Source organism: Chironomus tepperi, unplaced genomic scaffold (assembly GCF_022539635.2).
Source record: "Chironomus tepperi strain 1889 unplaced genomic scaffold, CSIRO-AGI_Ctep_v1 contig_88, whole genome shotgun sequence".
In the NCBI taxonomy this organism is placed as follows: Eukaryota; Metazoa; Arthropoda; class Insecta; order Diptera; family Chironomidae; genus Chironomus; species Chironomus tepperi.
In genome coordinates, this window is record NW_027226210.1 from 164,354 (window position 1) to 187,637 (window position 23,284).

General features: G+C 33.6%; 2 protein-coding genes across 2 annotated transcripts in view; both read right to left on the reverse strand.

Annotated features, from left to right (window-relative positions):
- The window catches only part of LOC139086739 (protein amalgam-like), a 53,051-nt gene extending 45,338 nt beyond the window's left edge, over positions 1-7,713 (reverse strand). Inside the window, exon 1 of the mRNA XM_070635320.1 lies at positions 7,379-7,713. The gene's annotated coding sequence lies outside the window, so the exon portion shown is untranslated. The remainder of the gene's footprint in view (positions 1-7,378) is intronic.
- A 2,306-nt stretch (positions 7,714-10,019) lies between these two features.
- LOC139086740 (3-oxoacyl-[acyl-carrier-protein] reductase FabG-like) lies at positions 10,020-11,524 on the reverse strand. The gene is made up of 3 exons (XM_070635321.1): positions 11,057-11,524; positions 10,346-10,575; positions 10,020-10,286 (listed from the first exon to the last, which is right to left on the reverse strand). The coding sequence occupies exons 1-3, from the start codon at positions 11,486-11,488 to the stop codon at positions 10,181-10,183; spliced, it is 768 nt and encodes a 255-aa protein (XP_070491422.1). The 5' UTR covers positions 11,489-11,524; the 3' UTR covers positions 10,020-10,180.
- Between the last annotated feature and the right edge of the window lie 11,760 nt (positions 11,525-23,284).

Consider the following 23,284-nt stretch of genomic DNA (forward strand, 5'->3'; position numbering starts at 1 on the left):
GGATTTTGTTTAATGTTTCTTTGCAGTTTTATGTGTCGAGGTCGTCCGAAATTGACTTATTTACAGAGAAATGTGTGTCTAGTTGCGTATTGAATCATGACTAGTATGATTTAGTACGTTTATGTGTTCTACAATGAGTTGTATTCACATCAGTACAGTCAGATTCAAAGCTACACAAACTCAACACAGCACCAAAATTGTCAAATCTCAACAAAATGTTCAAATATTTGGATGCATCCAAAAAATAACATTTTAAATCGAAATTCAATTCAAATCAGTCGCATCAAGCACAAAGCAACTTCAATAAGCATCAAAATGACAAAGTTGCATGCTCAAATGCACAACAAAATAGCAAAATGCAAAAGAATTCAATTCAAAAGCATCAATGTACGAGTAATCACAGATTCAAATTCATGAGATCTAAAAGAGCACTTCAGTTGCATCTATGGAAATGAATAATCTTGAAGAATGTTCTATGTTAAGTGAGCTCATAAGTAATTCAATTCAATTTAAAGTCTTTACATTTTAAGGCAAAAATTTATTCATGAATGAAAATGGGTATTTATGATCAATCCATGCGTGGATGAAGTTGTTGACATGATGACTAGGAAAATTGATGCAGAATATAAGCATGAAGTGTGCGAAAATCTGTATCATTGGATAAACAGCAGTGATTCCTTTCAAAATTGATTGATTTTTGAATATTTTCTGTTTTTGGCGGGTGGGGATAAATTTGTAGATTTGACGTTCATTGACTTCTTGGGTGACTAGACAGTATTGTGCTTGGTATAGAAGATTGACAGAAGAGGCTATGAAACCACTTAGCACAAACAACAAACAAACAGCGCAGTTTGTTCGCTAGGGTACCGGTAAGTCGCCGTATTATCAATATGACGGCTCTAGTCGTATAAAAGGCAATATATCCAGGATCAGGACAACGTAGCTCTGGCATTGGACAAGAATTCTTTAAAATCTGGCATCAGTCCAGACTCTCGATGATCTAGAGCTTGATAGTAACCCTTAAGATCTGCAGTCACTAAACCAATCCTTTTTTCAATTCCTTTAAAGCTTCTCCAAAATTAATTCCAAAATTCTCCCTTTAAACATCCTTCCCATTTCCACAAAATCATTAAATTTTCTCAAAATTGCCTTAAATTTGCTTAAAATTAATTTTCATCATAATGTCTTCTTTGTTGCTGTACTTGTAATTTATTTATTCTCAAACAGAAAGAATAATTTTTGGTTCTGATTTAAGAAAGCAGCAAGCCAATTTGCATAAAAAAAAGGAAAACAAATCGTCATGATTTTGAAATTAGATAACTGTTGATGGTAATTTTTGGTATTTTAAGAAATGATGTTGAAATTCGGAGAAGAAAAAATTGTTGAAATGGAATTTATTAGGAAATTTTACGTCTTGATGATGTAATATGGAGATTTTGTGGATGTATTTTTAGGAGAGGTGGTGAAGGAAGGGTAGAAAGGAGAGGTAGAAGTGGAAGGAATAGATTTTAATACAGAAAATTAAAGCTAGACAAGCATAAGATCGAAAAACTTGGCATTATACCAAACTCAGGTATGTAGGTGCAAAGCTGATTTGAAATTGAACTAGTAACAAGGCGGCAAGACACTTTTCCTTGCTTTTTTGTCGCTATATGCAATCCGGGATGTCTATCGTCCTTCAACCTCTTCTACCTAAACACCTCCTTCATCTTTTTTTTTGTCCATTGCTGCAATATAAATGACTATGCGCTACAGACAGTGCAAACTGAACTTTTCGGTACAAACTGAACTGAACGGTACAAACTATAAGGATATTCGTGAATACGAGACTTGACAAGTCACAATATGCAAATGGATCGTACCACAATAGGCCTCCGAACACTCCAGCCTAGAAAGTAGAGCTTGAAGTCATCTTAGCTTTGGATGGAAAAATGGAAAGGTTGACTTCGAGCTCTGCTAGAAATTAAGTTGAACTAAGTCAGTAAGTATGTCACCCTGGAACTAGACCACAATGCCAAACTACTCATCTACTTTTCTGTAACTTCTCATCTAAATGTTCTTCTTTTCTTCAATCTTCAAAATTCATTTCTCTCGACATCAAACACGATGTGAAAAAATGACTCCTAAATGCACAACTCCCAATTCAATATGTTCGTGCCAATCACTTACTGTCGACATTAGATTCACACATTCTCGTTATTACCTCATCACCAAAAACTAAAGAGAGAATTTATCCACACATTGGCAATGACTTGTCATCACAAAAAGAAGAATTGGAAGATGAATGAAAAGTGAAGCGAATCGTGTCAAGAAACTTGGTTCTTCTTCAACAGAACTACAATGATACATGTCTGTAATAAGATGTTCTATGACTGATAAACATTGTCACGAACAACAAGAAAATTAGACATTGACTAAGTAGCTGAGGACATATTCTAAATGAAAATAGAAAATTCACACAAAAAAGAGAGCATGTCTTGTGACTTTATCTTTAATTGTGTTGTCTCATATAAATTTTTTTTGACAGCAATTTTTTTTATTCTATCTCCAAAATTCTAAATGATTTCTTTTCAATGCTTACAGACATTTATTATGTGTCTCCCTATTTTTGTTCATGTCTCTTTTTGTTCAGTTTTACGCTTTCATGCACTTTGATGAGATTTCGTTTCGTATCTTTCCAGCATGTGGATTGTGAAATCGTTATGAAAATTATTGTTGAATGTGATGATGCGATGACGCATTTATGTTATTTAATGTTGCTGGTTTTTGAGGAGATTAAGTAGAGAAGCTCTTCTAGCTTGGTGGATACATTGAGGTAGCTCAAACTACTTCTCATGGAAAATTTTGTATAGGTTGATATTAAGGCTTCCTGATTAGAAGATTCTTACATAGTCTCGGTTCCTATCTCAGGCAAGATAGTCGTCTAGGCCTTTGTCTCAGCCTCAGTCTCAGTCTCAGCCTCAGTCTCAGTCTCAGTCTCAGTCTCAGTCTCAGTCTCAGTCTCAGTCTCAGTCTCAGTCTCAGTCTCAGTCTCAGTCTCAGTCTCAGTCTCAGTCTCAGTCTCAGTCTCAGTCTCAGTCTCAGTCTCAGTCTCAGTCTCAGTCTCAGTCTCAGTCTCAGTCTCAGTCTCAGTCTCAGTCTCAGTCTCAGTCTCAGTCTCAGTCTCAGTCTCAGTCTCAGTCTCAGTCTCAGTCTCAGTCTCAGTCTCAGTCTCAGCCTCAGCCGTAGCCTCAGTATCAGTCTTAGTCTCAGACTTAGTCTCAAACTCGATCTCGCCCTCTGTCTCAATCTGAAGAATTTCCTCTTCCAATTTGACTCCAAGTCAGAGTAAATCTTCATCCTCATCCAAAAATCCTCAGATTTTTTCAAATTTTGACATCAAATTTCCCAAAAGCAAAAAGAACCTCAATGACTAGTCCAATTATTCATCATTTTCTTACACAAAATCACCATGACAAAGAAAAAAACACAAGCATAAGGTCTACTAGAACCCACCCACACCATTATTACATCACATCTTCAATAGCCTTAATAAGGAGGGATGTGTACAGGACACTTAAGCAATTAATATAATATTTTCTTCTAGTTAGCGACTTGTCACAAACTTGAAAATGATTAATTAGATGTGACATGTTAAATAAAAAAATTTGAATGAAAATTTTCTGTACAATTGGATGGGCAATTACTGAATGGTCTGGTGAATGCAGATTAAATTTATCTCGAATTTTGTGAAATGAAAAGGAGAAGAAAGAAAAAAAATCAGACAGAGATTAAAATTTTGATAAATTACAAATGAGATGAAGGAGAATTTTAGATATTTTGGATGTAGCTTTGTATGGAAATGGCAGAGAATCTTGATTGTTGGATTGCTGAGGGCTGATTTAGTTAGAATTGAGGATTCTTGATGTCTAGACTTGGTAGAATTCATGGGATCAAGTTTGGATTGAGATCAAGATTGAAATATCTCTGGCATTGACTCCATCTTGAGATTCCTTACTTGATAAGCTATTGTCACTATGGTAAAGTACCCTGAACATCACAGAGTATTCCCTAGTGCACCAGTATGTCGCTGTATTAACGGACATTGCCATCATATTGTCGCAATAGCTCTGAAGCTACCACGAGAGCCTAATTCGTCCGAATATGCCTTCAAATCTAATCTACAGATAGATAGCAATAGCTCAGATTGCTAGACTGCCCAATAAAGGTAGTCTTCATAATAATATTAATATAAAATGATTCCAGCGATACTACACGTGTCTATATATACAACATAATGCTATGAGCAGGTGTCACTGTGATTCTGATCTAAGATGTTGATATTCCATACCTAATCATGACAAAATTGAACATTGAGCTTCAATTTCATCAAATTCCAACAAAAACTAAAATAGAACAATACATTTAATTAAATATGAATCTCTATGTCCCCAAAAATCATCACAAAATGAGAGAAACCTCGACATTATTAAATTCCACAGCTAAAAACAGAATCTTCCTTAAGTGCTCCCCTCATAAAATTAATTTCAAGTGCAAACAAGTTATGCCAAAAATTAAAATTCCATTTCGTCATTTATTGCGCTAAAATACTACACGGAAGACTTAGAAACTCGAACAAACTTTCACGTTCATGCCATATTCCTTGCTACCGTCATTCATTCATTTACCTTCTTCATTTTTTTATCTTTAAAAACATTATTTTTGGCTTCTGTACAAACTTCACATCACGGCTGTGAAGCAAAAAAGGAACACTCGCTCTTTAATTTGATTGCCATGCATACATCATCGTATTAAGCGACCGTATGAATGTGAAGATGGAATGAAAAAATGCTGTTTGACGATGTGATGATGGCGAAAACAATTTTCAAGTCAGGAAGTGAGAAGCGATGCACAAAAGGAAAAATGCGAGAAATAAATTGTGCCACAGTCTTTTATTGAGTGCACTGACCGAATTGAATTGATTGAGGATTTTTTTGCAACATATCAAAATTGGAATTTCGTGGCTTTTATTGAAATGAAAATGAGAGTTTTGGAGTGGAATTTTAATAGTTTGTGATAGACTTTGTCGGTTGATTGTGGATGGTTGAAGTAGTTTTTGAGAGACTTTTTGAATTAATTGTATTGAAAATTGATTGATTTTTTGATTGGACATTTTCGTTCTACATCTTTGTAGAATAGTAAAAGAGTTATGAAGCTATAGTAGGTACAGAGTATGAAGCTCAGTATTGATTATAAGTGCATTCTTTGAGTACGAGTATGTTCAAAAGAATTTTTAATTTTTGCATAGTTCAACATGATTGAAACATAGTCAAATATTGCTCAAACATTGCCATGAAGGCCTTCGAAGGTAGTACACTTAGGATGAAGTACCAGCCAATTGGTGAAAGTTAATAAAATTGTAAATTAGCTTAATAGCACCAATATAGCAGCCCTAAACAGCATAATTCTGAAAATATAGTTTTGAGTCGCAAAAATGGACCTAAAACAGCCGTCAATCTTCCGCGTGGCCGCTTTTAAGCTATTTTGTCGATTCAGCTTTCCCCAGCGACTACCTTTTACAGTTCATGAACGTATGAGCTTGTATTGATTGGATAAGACAGTTTAAATGAAGATTCCCCAAATCTGAATACTTATTCATATCCCTAGCGACTATAGAGACCGCTTTTAGGTACCTTAGTGGTATTTCTGTACCATGAAAGCATGTTCTTTGTCTTTTAGGGTATAAAATGCAGGAAATGAACACCTGCAGTATTTTACCGAATCCATCTCTGAATAATAATTCCCAAAAAATTGTCTATCCACAAAAATTAATTTAAAACTACTCACAAAATTCAATAATTATCACCAAAAAATTTTAATCAAATTTCCTAATTTAACCTCATTAAAAACCAATCGTGTTCACAATTATCAATTATCAAAATTCACCAGCCAAAAAATGTTTATTTCTATTGTCCAAAATCACAGACATTTCAATTTGAATGCAGCCATTGTTGCTGCTTATTGATTGAAAATTTACGTTTAATGAAATTAATCACATTTTAATGAGCGAGTTTAATTGCAATTTTGATATTTTAAATAGTCATAGATAGAGATGGACATGAAATTTATGGATTCAATTAATTTTAATTGCAGTTACAGAAGTGGACAAATTTATTAGGAAAATTATAGGACATGTAATTTAAATTGTTCTATATTTTTGGTTTTGTAATAGGTTTTGGAAGATTAATTTCTAATTAGGATTGAGTGACTGTACTGAAATGTATGGAGTATTGACCGGAACTCCAAGTCAAGTCGATTAGATTTGATTTGAGTCGACTTTGCTAATCGATTTCGAGTCAATTTAAATCGATTTCAAGTGTGTCGACTTCAAGTTCTGGTATAGACACTCATTACAGGTAGGAGCGTATCTAGGAAAACTTTTTTTGAGTGGAAGCTTCTTAAATTTTGAAAAAATTATTCAATTTGGAAAGGAACGCCCCAAAACGATTCTAAATTTTGCTTAAAATTTGAAAAAATTTGATTTTTTGAATGAATTGCATTATTTTAGGTAGGGCTTTGGGATTAATTTGATGAAATTATGTAGAAATTTGAAGAATTTCAAAAAGAAACTTCACTTCTAAATCGACCCCACTCGTCCATCACACCACCCACTTTGAATACGTCCCTATCGAGTACACACATCAATTTATCATTTCATTTGAAATTTTGAAATGAATAGTTTTAAGCCTCTCATATTGTACCATATTCAATTACATATATTTTTAGAGAATTTCAAATTGAGATGCCTTCAATGATGATCATCAAATAGATATGCATTAGTTTTTGTAAATAATCCATTGTACTTCAGATTTCAAAAATAGCTTTTTTCACTAGAATATGGAAATTTTTATGGTTTTCCATTCATTTTTTTAAGTATTTTAATGGATTTATTTAGACAATAGTAAAGCTTTTATTTGAAAAAGCGAGAAGAGATTGCTCATAAAAATGCATTTTAAAATAATGTGCAGCTATTCGATCAAAAAATATTATTTTTGAACATTTGCTTCAATTTTTCTTCAAATTTCAAAAATTCAAAATCTTTTCAATTTTTTAAAAAATATTTTTAAATTTTTTTAGATTTTCAAAAAAATTTTGAACTTTTTTTTTGGAATTTCAAAAAAGTCTGAATTTTTTAATAGATTTTTTTAAACAAAAATTGAATTTTTTTTAGAAATTTTTAACTTTTTTTTTTAATTTCTAACATTTTGAACCTTCAAAATTCTTAATGCACTAAATCACATTCCACAATTTCATTATAATTACAACATCTTTTTATTATTTTTCTGACAAAACCTCATCCAAGGAACTAAAAAACATCCATCAAATCTCAATAATTTACCACGAGATTTATATTTCACACAAAAACTTTTCTTAAATTCCTTCTCGTAATTCATATAAAAATCCAAATCCTTAATTATCTCATTGATTTTATTTTTATTTCCATAGCACATGTGTCTTCAGTCCACAGACATTGGCTAAATGCCTTCACACAGCATTTATATGCACATAATCAATTTTTGATATGAGCCACTTGGAGTCAATTTCATAAAATAATTTTCACTTCCAATTCGTCACATAAAATATTATTTTTTTTTATCATCCTCAAGTAAAGGAACCGGCAACGACAGGACAAAAAAAAAATCGAGAGTTTTAATAATTTGGTGTTCATTCACATGAACATCACGTAAGAGACTGAAAATAAGAAGGGACAAAAATGAGATTGTAACAATTCGTCTGAAGGATTCAACAACAGCATCACTATGCGCAGTTACAAACTTTTACCCGAACCTGTGACGTCATGATCTTGGAATATCTTCGTTGTCACGTGGATTTTTTTTTTTATTTTTTGTTCCTTTATCATCTATAACCGCATATGATTTTTATTTCTATACAATTTTCAAGGTTAAAGTTGATGATTTATTATTTGGTGACTTTTGCAGAGTATGAAAAATTATTCAAGTTTTTCCTTAAGTCAGCAAAGGGATACGGAAGCAATAGTAAAGGTATGGAAATGGGAATACAACATATTGAAAATAGGCAAAAGAAGTGGAAATTTTTCAATGTTATTGTCGGTGTTTGAACTTGATCTTTTACATCGTGAATGGATATAATGATGTGGACAAATTGTATATTCGTGGATGAACATAGGAAAGAAGGTGTGGATTTGAAATGATTAATGAGATGAAGCTAAAATTATGTTAAAGGGTATGAAAATGTTTGTAGGATATAGACTTAACAGCTTTCTTAAACTTTCATAAATCATGGAATTAATTATAATTAGAATTTTTTGAAATGTCAGTTGAAATAGTGGAATGGGTCGTCTTTTTAGCCAAATCAGTGCTTCTCCCTTCAGACAGTGGAAGGAAGGGAGAGAAGGAAGGGGGAATGGTGATTAGGAACTTTTTACCAAGAAATTGTAGCATATTAAAGAACTTGTTTCCAAAAAAAAGCTGTTTTGACCTCAAATACTGCCTCTCCACTTCCTGAATACGCAATGTCTTTAGATTGTTCATATAAAAATGCAAAAAAAAAAAAATGAACTGCTGTCCATTAAAACTTAACAAGTAAATTTAAGGTGTCCAAAAGTCATTTGATGTAGAAAATCCGAAAAATGAGTTTACAGCCCAGTATAACTCTATCAATTCCAGCCCCACACCATACCGAAACTACAATTTCTCGTCTGTAATACTTTATCAAGCCGTTTGATTATTTATTTACCTACTGCCAAGCTCTCTTCTTCTACTTGACTCGATTAACCTTTGATATTATGAAACTGTAGCTTTTCAAGCCTTGAGATTTATAGCTGTAAATTATACACCACCTTTAAGAACACCTTTTCTGAACAAAATTTATAAAAAGAATTCCCAAAGGTTCTATCTGGTAACATTCTCTCTTTGTAAACAAGGGTCAATGATCTTTGTGTAAATTGTTTTTGAATTTTGTGTTTAAGGAATTCTTTAAGAATCGTTGAGTAATTTGGATCATGAGTCTTTGGAATTTTTTTGATGAAAATCTTTAGGAAATTGAGGAATTGATTCATAAAAATGAAGGTGGAGTATGGAACTCCATCCTCACCCTCTGATTACGTCCCTGTAAAAGCGAATAGGACGATATGACCATATTAGGTGTGTTATTCTCTAATACCAGTACTGCGTATAAACGTTTTTAATGGTTGAATTGACCTGAAAGACACACAATGTACAAAAATTGGATCTAATACTAGAATCACGCAGAACTCTGTCATCAGGGCAATTTGTATACATACTTGCTCACTACTCTGTCCGTACAGATCATCTGTGATTCATGGCCTGTCTCAATTAGCTTCTAAAACTTGCTTTATTGCTGGCTGCTGTTGACCGATTACCAATATCAAAGAGTAATCTGTATGTGTAGTAGACAAAGGCAGAACGCTACCTAGGAGATAGGTAACTCCAATACTTAGTACAAACAGAAACAACTGCAAAGTGAGCAGTTCTCTAGTGCTATATAAGTCCGACCATTTCCTCAGTTCATTAAGTCATTGTTCATTTAGTAATAGTGGACAAAAATACGTTAGAACTAATCATCAACTGGACATTTTCTTGCCATCGACTAGTTATAACGTATTTTTGTCCCCTAAAGATACATTTCAATATCAATTTTGGAATCTCTCTACAATTGGATATAAAATATCCAATTTTTTCTATTTTATCACATGAATTCTACTTTTACTTACTATATGAATTTGTAGACATTCTCTAATAAGATGTAACGAGTGCTAAAAATTTATTTCCATTTTCTCTCCAAATTTTCAATTCCAAAACGTTCATAAAAACTTTGAAAAAAGCTTCTTGTAGAGTTTATAAAAGCTTTAAAAGCTTCGTGCTGTTGAAAAATGTGCGCATGCTAAAATCTATGACTAAATTTACAGAAATAATAGAATTGACATTTAAATATTTCTAGGACGTTACACAAAGCTTTTTATTTAATTCTATGTCTATAAAAATATAAACCCTGAGACATTTAGCAAGCATAATTAGATTAATTTATAAATAATTGATTGTATCGAAAATATGACACAAAAGCTACTGAATAATTTGACTATAAATAGCTAAAGTCAATTTAATTACAATTAAAAATACCTCTTTAACCGCAATAAATCTCAAGCTACCTCAACGTACTGCATTTTTAATGACGACCAAAACGAATCTGAATCAGCCTCAAGCTTAATCATCTTAATGTATTCTTCAGCCTTCATAAAATGTGTCCTAAAATACAAAAAATCATTAAAATTACCTCAAACTTAATAAAGCAGACCTAAACTTACACATCCGGCTCAAACGGTGCTGTTTTTGGTGAAAAATAAACAATTTTAATTCCATTAAATTTTTGACGTTTCAGCGCTTCCTTCAAATCAGTCATAAAATTCATAATTCTAAATTTAACATGTGAATTATCAGTTGAATAAGGATGTGCATCCATTCCCGGTGTTCCCGAAATTGTCATTATGTAGCCACAGCCGTTTTCCTTCATTGTTTCGACAAAACAATTTGTCATCTGGAAAATAAATGATTGATTAGGAAATTAGTAGCGGCAGTTGTGTGGGTATGAGCGATAAATTTGCATGTAATTGGTGTTTAAGCTTGCTGATTACGGCTATAAAATGGTCAGTGTAGATTGAAGAATAATTTGGGAATTGTTTAATGTGAAATTTATGTTTATGTTTGATTATTCAGGCATGATTTTGAGATTTGTGGTATGGATGGGGTTTGTTTACAGGATAGGATGTTTATTGTTGATGGAAAGGTTGGGATTTTGGATTTTTAGGTGTCTGAGCTGCTCCAGATACCATCTGTATGACTATAAGCCGTAGACACAGCAACACACCCTAACAGGCAAAGAGCATGCTTTTATGGTACACAAAGACCACTACAGTACCTAAAAGCGGTCTTTTTACATGTTATGGATATAACGTAGTGTCAAGCCGACCAGGAAGTGCCCCATAGGAAGCCACTATGTCCAATACATCAATACTCACATTCTCCACAGCACAAACATTCCCGTCCAGCATTTTATCAACATTCTCACTTGAATTCTTAAAGACAGTCTCATACGTCACAGTCGTACCATTATTAATTAGAATATCGACAGTTCCAAACTCATTTATCACATCAGTCTTCAATTTTGAGACTTCTTGTTGATTCGACATGTCAACTTTAAAGCTATTTGCCTTCACATTGTATCGCTGTAATTTATTCAATGTATCATCTGCTGGCAAAATGTCAACAATGATGATATTGCAACCGTATTGCGCCAAACTTATGCAGATTTTTTGTCCAAGTCCGTTAGATCCGTTCGTAACTAGAACATTCTTTCCTCTTAAATTTGGTATTTTCGATTTGTATTTGTTCATGAGGATGAACATGAATGGAAATGAAATTTGCGCAGCTAGTAATATTTCACTAAACATCTTTTTGTGGAACTTTTTGTCTTGCTGATGGCTGAAACTACACTGATTTGTATCTTTTTTGCAACAAACTTGGAGATATTATGAATTATATTAGCATAATTTGTGTATTTTGCTGTGTGTGATTTTGGCTTTCGAAATTCGGAACTTGAATGTGATTTTACTGTCGTCTATCATGTGTTTTGAGACATTTGGTGTATTAGTCATGATTAAAGTTGCAAATTGCTATGGGGTTGTTTACTTATTATGTTCACGTTATAGAATGGAAGAGTGGTGTGGAAGGTGGCGTTATGTGTGCAATTTTATGGGATTGGAGGGTCCAAAAACTCGTTTGGACACATAATTAGTGAACGGCCTCTATAGAAAATGATGGATTTTTATTGAGTGTCTGAATGGATTATGAAGAATTTTGATGAGAAATTACAAAAAAGTACAGTTAGACCTCCCAAGTTCCCCATGATTGTACCCCTGATCATCATCATATAGAAAGGCAATCAAATAATTTTCGGTAACATTTGACAAACTTTATAACGGTCATTATACATTATCAGTGTCAAACACACCTTGACCTTCAGTTCCGCATACATATGTGTTTATGTTTATTGCACAGTTTTTTGAACTAATTTCAGTTTTGCATTTAAGCATAAATCGGTGACCAAATAGCACAAATCGATTAATCGATTCAAAATTCGCATATTGGTCAGCGTGACTCTGTAATTGCACCAAATTTGAATCGAAGCCAATCGAGTCAGAGTCATGCCAACCGGAGGTTGAATTTCTCATCAATCAATTGATGTGCTATTCGGGCTTCTTACATAATCAAAATACCGTTTTATCCCACATAAAAACCAGAGAAAGTGTTTTTGGATTTTTTTAAATCACAACAAAATTCAAATTTATGCTGAATTAATTAAAGTTTTTTTTCTTCCGAATTTCGATTTCAATATTTGCAAAACAAAAGATGTTATATATTCATCAAACTGGTTTTATGTGGACGGCGTGGGATAAATGTCTGCGATTGTGTGGGTCGATTGATTTGAAATTGTAATAGAATTAGCAAAATAAAGCTTTAAGTTGCTTAATGCTCCTTTAAAATTAGATTTTTTGCAAGAATTGGGAAAAATTCTTGTTAAAATTGTAAATTTGGTTATTTTGGAAGTAAAAAACTAGGAATTTTGGATTAAGTTTCATTCTTGGATAGCACAAATCGATAATCTATCAAAATTCCGGTTTTAGGCTTGAATGACTCTGGAATAGCAATAAATCATAATTCTATTTAAATCCGACACCTTGTCAGAGTCATGCCGGCTTTGTTCTGGATTTTGTATTGATTAGGCCGACTTGTGCTATTCTGGATAATTATAGAAGTCACAATGCACAGTCGTTCACTAACTGATGGAGATTCCATGAATTTAAACCACCTCCAAGCCACCTCTTTACTTCCACAACGTTAAAAAGCTCCTAAACTTGACATTCTCTTTACAAATTTCACATATTATTACAATGAATACTTCCATCATTCATTTCAAAAAGGGTCAAGTTCTCACATGCGCTCGATATTATGTTAGCCTTGCCAATGAAAAATGAGTTAAGGTTACTTACCTATCATAATTTATTAACCCGCACGTGTACAATTTTTATTCTTTAAAATTGATTTGAAAATGTCAGAATTTTTTCGATGATATATTCATAAAAACGGCACTGACCTAACATACTTTACATATTTATCTTCAAAAATATTGATTTTTCAACAAAATAAAAAAATGTCCTATGGAATATATTATTATTGATGGATCAATGAATTCTCGGAAGTCACAAATATTTGACTTTACCTTTTTATACACAAAGTCTGTAATTTTTGAAATAAAATTTCGGTCACGTTTTTCATCAATATCAGTCATAAATGGAATTAGGAAGTTGAGTACAATAGATCAAAATATGCTGAATGACCTAAAATACAATGTGGGTGTTGTTTGGAAGATTTTGATGACTTTTTGCTTTAAAAAGTTGAATTTTTGAGGCAAGTAGAGTCGACTCGAGTCATTTGTTGATGGAAATAATATTGTAGTTGGTATTGTTAGCCAGTTAGCATTACAATTGTTAGCATAGTTGACAAAAGCTGGGTTTTGGATGGATTGCCAGTCTATCTTACGCAGATGGAGCCTTCCACAGGTTTCTTACTCTAGTAAATGGCCAAAGGTTGCCGCTTTACTCTGATGGCCACATGTTGTCGATTTCCATCGATAGCCGTAAGTTGCTGCTTTCTACCGATTGCCACAGGTTGTCATCTTCCACCGATGACCATATGTTGTCTTCTTCCGAAGATAGACACAGGTTGCCATCATCCTCGGACTACCATTGCTCGCATATGACCCCCCTGATTGATAACCAGAAACTGAGGCATCATCTATAAGTAAATAGGCAAGTAATGATGATTCACAATTGAAATGCAGACCTTGAAGTCGACTTGAATATCATATGGAGTTGAGTCGACTTTCCATCCAAAATCAGAGTCGACTTCAACCTCTGAGAGCAAAAACGACAAAATTTCTATAATAATCATCATCACTAGACATCAACCTTCATACCCAATCTCAAGAATCAGCTTGAATATTGCCAAAATCCATCAAATCAACAATTCAAAAAACTATTTCCAATATGTGAACTCACAGTAGTTCTGCATGCATTGTACAACATCTTTTTTTGAATGTCAATCATTCTTGCTACACATGTCTTGAATTTTCATTGCATATTTGCAAATTCCAACTCGATTCGGATTTTTTTTTTGTTCCTTTCTTGTCTTCTTCTTAATTTCTTTTTCTCACTGAACTAAGGAAATAAAAGAAAATGGAAGTGAAATTCTCATCGTGAATAGTAAAATATTCAACGTGATTTTTTTAAGGCAAGACATTCACAAGAAAAAAGTTGGAATAACTTTTTTTAAACGTCTTCATTGCCATTCACCTACAATCGTCTTTGTCCCCTCTTTACACTTCATTGACAGAATAAAATAAACTTTTTGGCACAGAATAAAAGAAGAAATAATTAAAATGGCTTTTGTGAAATGAGGGTAAACATTTCTTAGTGGTCAAAAAGTTGACTTTATTATTAGTTTCTGTTTGATGTGTCTTATTTTGAAGCTTTAAAATGTTGAATTGAACGTGAAGCATCATCTCGCTAAGCACGAGTTCAGTTGTCATTAGACCTCAATATTTGACTGCATACAAATGAATCCAGAGTGAAATAATAGTCTTGTAGCTCTAAAACATGAAAGCTGATCAAGAACCGCTTTGTGGTTTTGAATGAAGGGAATTGCGAGTGACTTATGTTCCAACGAATGAAGAAAATGAATATTAAAATTGCCATAATAAAGTAATTTCTCAGCTATTCTATGATACGGACATTGTTGTGGTTTTTTCAAGCCAATTACTATGGATTTGCTTAATATCTGTAGAAACTAGAACTCAAGGCTGAACCAAATCGACTTCAAGTCTATTCAATCCGATATTGTCATCTGAAGTAGGCTCTAGACGGTCCTAGAATACGAGTCGTTTTAACTTCGATTTAATTTGTACAAATTAGAGTTCTACAAACACAAACAACATGTCCAAGTAATGTTTTGCATGGCACATGATGCCAAAAAGCCCAAAATGTGGCATGAGGACAGAATCATTCCAATTTGGTGCTCGACATCAAGCAAGTCTTTTCACCGACCTAATGTCAACACGAATCGGAATTTGTGGACGTCATAAGATCGTCTGGAAGCGGAAAGCTTCTGAATCATAAATTAGAAACAATCGATATACTTATAGATGTACCTGAATAGCACAAGTCGGGTAATCGAACCATAATCCGGCTCTTGGTTGATGTATCTATGGTATAGTACCAGATTCAACCGAATCATAACGTCATGCTAGCCTTAGAACTGATTTTTGATTGATTAACCGATTCCTGCTATTTGCTATATTCCTCAACTACCCAGACAAACCAAGCAATTATAGTAAGTAACGACAATTTACAATAAAATCATCAATTCCATCCAATTTTCAAGAAATTCCTTAATATAAATTGTCAAGCAAAACATTTTCAATGTTGATTGATTCAATTCCAATTCAATCCATCATCGTTGAATTCCTGAATAAGTCAATTTCCATTTCCACGCGACAGTGACATTGTAACGATGAATTGTATCTCAATTTTACAACAATCTACATAATTCTGATTTTAAATTGTGGAATATTTACATTGCAAAAAAATGAGAATTTCTTGTTACCGCATAAAAAATGTCTTCGTGCTCAATCTATAATGGGAAATTATTATTTTCTGAGACTTATTCCATTCCAAATAATTTGTTGGATTTAAAGTAATTTTTGTGAAGTTAATCTTAAATTCAATTTATTTACGATACGTTCAGCACAAGTCTCAGATGTTTTTAAAACTTTTCACTTTTCATATATGAATCTGACAATAAATTTGATACTTAATAATTAATTCAGCAGCTACTTCTTCTACTCACAAACAAGAATATTCCCAAAGGAACTTGAAAAAAGCGTTCCTTGACTTTATTTTTCATTATTTTACAATAAACTATGTTAAAATTTTCACAAAAGAGTGTTAAAATACAATATAAAGCAATTATAAAGACTCTCGGACTGATAAAATATCAAGGGAATGTGTGAATAAAGAGAAAAATTTTCCTTTTTAATTTCCTTTTATTTAGTTTAAAGTAAGTTGGAGATGCTTTAATTAGTTTGTGAATTAGAGCGCATTTTTAAAGTAAGCTTACTTACTTCTCTGGCCGTACAGATCAAGTGTGATCCATGGCCTCCCTCAGTCGGTTCCTGAAGCTGGCTCTATCGCTGGCTACCACTTGTCAATTAAGAATTCCAAGTCTGACCAGAGGATAGCCGGCTTAGTCGGCTTCGACCTCTGACGACACTGTCATCATTAATTGAATAGTGTGATAGAATCTAGTGTAAAAAGCATGAATCCCAATCAATTCACATTGAAATAATTATGGTCATCTCAGCGACAAGGCTGTATTATACCTGGCATCCAAATTTGCTGAGTTGTCGCCTTTTCTTCGAGGTAGTTCGCCATTTCAATGTGTACCAATCAAGAAAACCTATCAATTCTTGAATCCAGAGCTCAAAGTTGACTCGACTCAATACAAAATTCGAGTCGATTCAAGCTCTGATTTAAATATAGTCAAAAGACTTCCTGACCTCATCAGATCCACTTGAATAAGCCTCTAATCCTCAATTCTCCCGAGTGGACAAAAATACGTTAAAACTAGTTAAAGGCAAATCGATGTCTAGTTAATGACTTGATCTAACGGTTTTTTGTCAACTCGAGTCTATTTGCCTCAAAGTAGCAGGAAGGCAAAGCAAGTAACTCAACAAATCGCGGATTATTTGTTCGAATTTCACAAAACTAACAACCTTATTGATGACTATTAATCTCAACCTTTATGAATTTCTGCATTGCATACTTTATGCTTTCTGTTCTTCATTTTATTACCTTATAAGTATGTCATCACCAACAGCACATAAGGATTTATTCTCCAACCAATATTTTCTGAATATAAATATCTATCAAAGGATTAACAAAAGAGACAAAGAAGACATTACATAGCTGACTATTTTATAAGTGCCATAACTATCAATGCTACCATCGATAAAGCCATAATCAAAGCTGTAATATAAGTATTATTGCCATAGTTACTGAACATCAGCTGGATTCTCTCAACAGACAAAATAATGATAGTCATCTCATTGTCCTGTCATGATAGCAAGTAGATGATGGGGAGGAAAAATAAATGTTTTCAAAAGAAGAAGCTCCTTCTCGTGGGATATAAGAATGAAATTTTTTTTTTTCTTTTATTTACTTTGCATGAAGTTTTTGCCGTTGTTTTGGAGTGGGAGTCCCATCATAAATTTTAGAATATAATATCCATAATACAAATGGGAAATTGTGTGAAAGTGACTTGGATGTTGACTGTGTACAAAATATGAAACAGCCAAAAATTGTGAAATATTTGAGCACATAAAAGCGGCGTTGAAAGTTGAAAATTTTTACTTTGTTGTGGAGAAAATTAGGGAAGATCCTTTGGGAGAAGTTTGTCAGAAATTTTATTGTAGGCAGGAGGGGGGAATTGAATTTTCATCGAATTATAATTTATCACCGAATAATTTTTTTGTGGAGTTTCTTGGAATTTCAATGATTTTTAAAGCTGCTCGGAAAATTAAGTTAAATTTCTTTTACACCCGAGCAACACACTAATGGCATATGACGTCATATTTCATTATCGTTATGAATTGTCATTTTGAGCTTACTCAGGTTCATTCACTCATAGCTAAACTGTGTGGTTCTTAAATCGACTTGTAGCTAATGCAAACTAGAGGACAGTCTTCTGAAGATGCTAGTGCATGGTTACCCTTGTTTTAGTTAAACAATCCTAAAAACATTGATATTTCCTGACAGGATGTGGATCAAATTGGATTCAACAATGTAAATAAAATCGAATTTGAATCCGAACGGCACAATGTGGCTCATATTTAATTTTACGCCTTAAAAATGGACCAAATTAGCCATCACTACTTAGCAACTTCAGATCTTGCCGTTTAAGGTGATGACATAGCGGATCTCTAGTGACTATCTCATTTTGTTACTTGAGACACTTTTACTAGATTTGATTCCATTCTAGCCAAATACTCAGATTTTGTGAGTAGCAACGCTCAATTTAAAGGTCCTAAGCCCAATGTGTAATACTCTGGATCATGCATTTGTCACAGAGCTAGACATCAATTGACTTCAATTTCGAAAATTCAAATCGTATCCAATGGATGTTCAACTGGCATCAACATCTTCAATTGCTCATCTGCAAGTCTAGAACTGAGATGATATGATAAATAAGTCACCATATCAACGTTAGGACGCGAAGTTAGACTGATGGAATACTAACGGTTGAGATCAACCTATTTTACGGTGAAAAATTCGGTTCGCAGAATTGTATTGCTCGGGTTAGAAAGACTCACACCTATGCCGAGAATGATTTTTTCTTTGAAAGCTATTCTTAGTCACATGTCAAGAGATAACTATTGTAGACATGAACATGATTTTGTTCTTAGCACCCTCACCCACATTTCACAGAATTCTAAAAAAAACTTAAAATCTTCCTTAAATTAAATCAATCCAAATTCATCCCAACGGGCTGAACCGTCATCACATTGTTTCTCACATCCCTATTCCATCTCATCAGAAACGTGACTATGTTTCTATACGAATAATATTTACATCCAATTTTTTTACGATGCCGAAAGAAAGGAATGAAAAATTTTCATCCGGTCCAAAAAAAAAGTTTTTTTTCACACTCACCATTTTTACATTTATAATGTTCTTCAGTCCCTGCTTGATTCTTCACTTCCGGCTCCTTTTTATGATATTCTCAAAAAAATCGGAAGAAGAACATTTTCAGTCACAATGAAATTGTTTTCAGATCGATTATGAAATGGGGAATTTATGCGTTTATTCTTCTTATTACTTCATATTTTTTTATTTCAATGCCTGACAGCCTTCCTCTCTTTTATTTCTTTTCCTATCGTTTGATTTGCTTTTGCTTTTTTTTGTTGGGGTTGTAAACGAAATTGAAAATGGAACTAGAACTTTGTTCTGTCAGATTATTGAATGAGGAGAAGAAGAGTGAGGATTATTGATATTTTATGCATGGCTGTAAGAATAAGAGCTGAGAAAAATTGTGAATTTTCATATTTGTAGTGTAATTTTGAGAATATCCAGCCGCGGATGGCTGTTTTTGGTGGTTAGAGACAGTTTGAGAGATTTTATTAGCAGATGGCTAGCTTTAAATTCAAAAATGACTGAATTCTATACTTGACGACCTCTTTAATGCTAAAAATTCTGGTGATAATGTCTAAAATTTTGCATTTTAAGCGTGTTGCTAAGCTTATTGCGATACCAACAAAGCTCAGACACTCATTTGAGCATTGTATTCAAGATAACGCTTTGTTTTGCGTGATGATATGTAAAATATGACACATATTAAGTCTTAATTTGAAGAAATCTGAATATTTTTACCAAGTTTCATAAATGACACTCAGCTTGCAACCGTGAGAGGCACAATATGGTCACTAGGTTACCGCTACGTCACTGTGTGGACGGTTAACGTCAAAATGACTTGAGGGTGTCTTTAAGGCATAGTGATTGATATTTTCGGCCAATAATGAATTTTCTGCAGCATGCTGCTTGGGCTATCACCCTAACATGCAAATAGCATACTTTCATGGCACAGAAATACCACTATGGTACCTTAAAAGTGGTCTCTTTGGCTGTTAGGGTCACTAGCAAAGTCCTGAATCGCGACTAAGAGAACCGTGGTCCATAGCTTCACTTAGTTGCCGTAAGAAGTTGCATCTACCTTCTGACAATATCAAGAGCAACACTGCCTCAATCAACAACCTCTTTCCCAGCGTTCTTTGGCCACACTCGTGTTCCTTTGTCATCTACAAAGAATTCCTGGATTAAATGCATAGCAAAAAAACACTAAAGTACCTAATATTCCGAGAATAGAGCCTGCTTTAGGCGTTATTTCCACGCGGCAATGGGTCCACGTGTGCTCTAGCCAAGGAAGTAAGTATCTACAAAGTCGGCCAAAAATGCAACAATTCCGATTCAAAAAATTCACATTATATCCCCAACCATGCCAATTATCTTCAACTTTCCTATGCCTTTTTTGTATCATCAAGGACATGAAAAGCATTTATAAAAAGCTTTTTATGGCTGCTTTCTCATCATAAAAAAGAATTCGACGGAAAAATCAATAGAACAACAAGAAAAAGGAGAATAAAAATCCATAAACACACAATAATATAAATATAAATAACTCTATAGCGACATGATGAGAAAACATATGAGATTTGGAGAGGTTCCTCTCATTTTTTTCCGCCTTTTGGGTGCTGATGCTGTTATGTCTTTGAGAAATCTTTCGGCATTAAAGGAAAAGGACCTTTAATGTGAAAAGTTTTGATGGCTTATTTTATTCCATTTATGATATTTTTTTTGTGTATGTCTTCTTTTATGTTACGAGCATTATTGTTGAGAACTATTAGTGGAAGCGACAACAACAAAAAAAGAAAGAAAAGTTTAATGACAAGAATGTGTTTTGAGGATTCTTCAAGGGGTTATAATGATGATGGAATTCACATTTATTTGTGTCCTTTCATCCTCAAAAGCAATTTTCAGCTACGCTTTTATTTCCATTTAAATGGATTTTTTTTTGCTGCTGTTGTCTAAACTTTTGTTCAAGGTTTTGTGTTTTTTATTCAGCTTAGAGTAATCGTGAGGAATTTAATAAATTTATGTAGAATTTTTTTTTTTGTTGCCAATGAAATGAAATTTTATGAGGAAGAAATGATTGTTATGGGCCGTTTGGTGGGTAAACTTGATAGGTTTTAAAACTTTGTGGATTTAAAGACAATCTGGTGATGTTTTTTGGTGATATTGTGATGGAAATGGTTTTTTTTGCAGCACATTTGGATTGGTTTGGATCATTTAATTGGGGTAGGCTGTCAATATTAACACCTACTTGAGGTAGCCTTTATTAAGGACGATTTAAGCTTACTTTTTCATATGAAATTTCAGTATATTTTGAGCACTGTTAGAGGAATCTAGAGACAAAATCAAAATAGAGATATCCCGATATTGTCTCGACCAGAGTGGGCAGAACTCCAATATGAAGGCATATTTTTGGATTTTTGAAGTCCAATCTCACAATTTATTCATTCATTCATCGTTCATTTCTTGGCTGGGCGCACGGAGACCAGCTACCGGGTTTAGAGAACGTCTGTAAATAGCTCTATCTCTCCAATCGCCTAAAGTCTGACTAAATCTAACCTTGAATCCACATCAATATTAACAGACACTCATTAGGCCATTCACTTATTACCGGAGCTCGAAGTCTATATGGTTGAAGTCGACTCGAGTCTACTCAACTCGACTTCGTGCTCTGCTTATTACTAATCGCTCTTAGGATGAGAAGGAGGGGAGCTAGGGACTCATTGGTATTCATTTACTTTGATGGCTTCCCAAATCAGTTGTGATCCTTTATATAACTTTCTTTAGATGACATCTTAACCTGACTTTATGGCAGTCACTTAATAATTTGACTCGTACGCTCATCTTACTGTGAAAAATTGGAAATAAATCTGGAATTGTTACCAAAAATAACCCTCTTTCCCTCAAAACTTCCATATAAACACTATCTAAACAATATAGCACTTAATATAGCTTTACAGCTCCTTCAAGACTTTCTCCAAAATAACCAAATCATATCTATAAATTTTCATCAATTTTTCGATCCATTCAGTTCCCCTTCCTTTACAAAATTTTATCCATCATCATCATAATCTTCCTATTCATCATCATTCTTAGTACCTTACAAATAACATCCATCCCTTAAAAAATTGATAAGAACAGAAAATCTCATTTCAATAATATCCAAAAATTTAGTACATATCCGATAATAATATGAGAAATGAACAAGAAGTAAAAAAGCATAGAAAAATAGATTAAGATTGAAAGTTGGGTCAATATATTTATGCTTGTGTGTTCAAAATGTGCTTTTCCTTTGCTTATTACTCCATGCATGAAATCGTGTAAAATGAAATTTCCGGATGTGGTGAGGGTTTTGAGGGCATTTGGGTTATAAGCGCATTTTAAAAAAATTGCAGTCTTAGGCATTCTGTGAGTCATGAGTCATGACCTACCCTAGATGGTGCCTTAAGCTGACTCTATCGCTAGCTATGAATAGACATTTGCATCTACTACATAAGTGCAGAACATAATTCACAGAACTTCAGGAGTTCAGACTAAAATAAGGCAAATTTGGTGTAGAACTTGACTAACTAATGTCGAATTGATGTTCAACTAATGTCTTACTAGTATCTGCACTAAAATCTTCCAGCAGTATGCCTCAACCCTGACTGATACGACTGCACAACACTATCATGAACATTGTCATGCTCTATCATGCGCTATGACTGAAACAGTCCGTAAAAATTGTCCTCAGACTGACTTGACTCTAGGTTTGAGTCTGATTCAGCAAAATACGACCCTACGCTGGAGTCTAGCTGGCATGGTGACACTATATTCCAACTTTTCCACGTCATATGCCTTTAGGGATATTGTCATAGGGAAAATGTCATTAAATTGATCTTAAATCCTCGAAAATGACATACTGTCGTTAAAATTGACTTCTCACAAAAATCAGCTAAATCCTGAACAATAATAAAGAATCAACAATAATAATAATAGTCCAAAAGTATGCATGACCCTTTGATATTAATGTATTTAGATATCTACATCCACAGATAGATTTGAAATAGGATTCGAGAGCGAGTTGAATGGCATAAAAAAAGAAAATCTATCTCGGAATGTGTAAAGCATATGTGACAAATTCCAGCAACCCCAAAAAAAATGAACAGCAATAGCCATGGCTGCTGAATGAGCTACATTCCTATTATGTTTTATAGAAAAAAAATCTGATGATAAAAAACCGAATAGGAAGGAATATATAAAAAAATACATGAAAGGATTCTCTGTCAGCGCAAAGATTTATCATTTTTCTCATTCCTCTACATCTCCATCACCATTCTGCTTTGCTTTATTCCTTTGTTATTACAGATTTTCATTCCAGCATTTTTATTCCTGGTTTGCCCTTTTTGCTCTGCATCGAAATTGAATTTGTTGGTTTTTTATGTAATGTGAAGCGATTTTTCTTGCTTT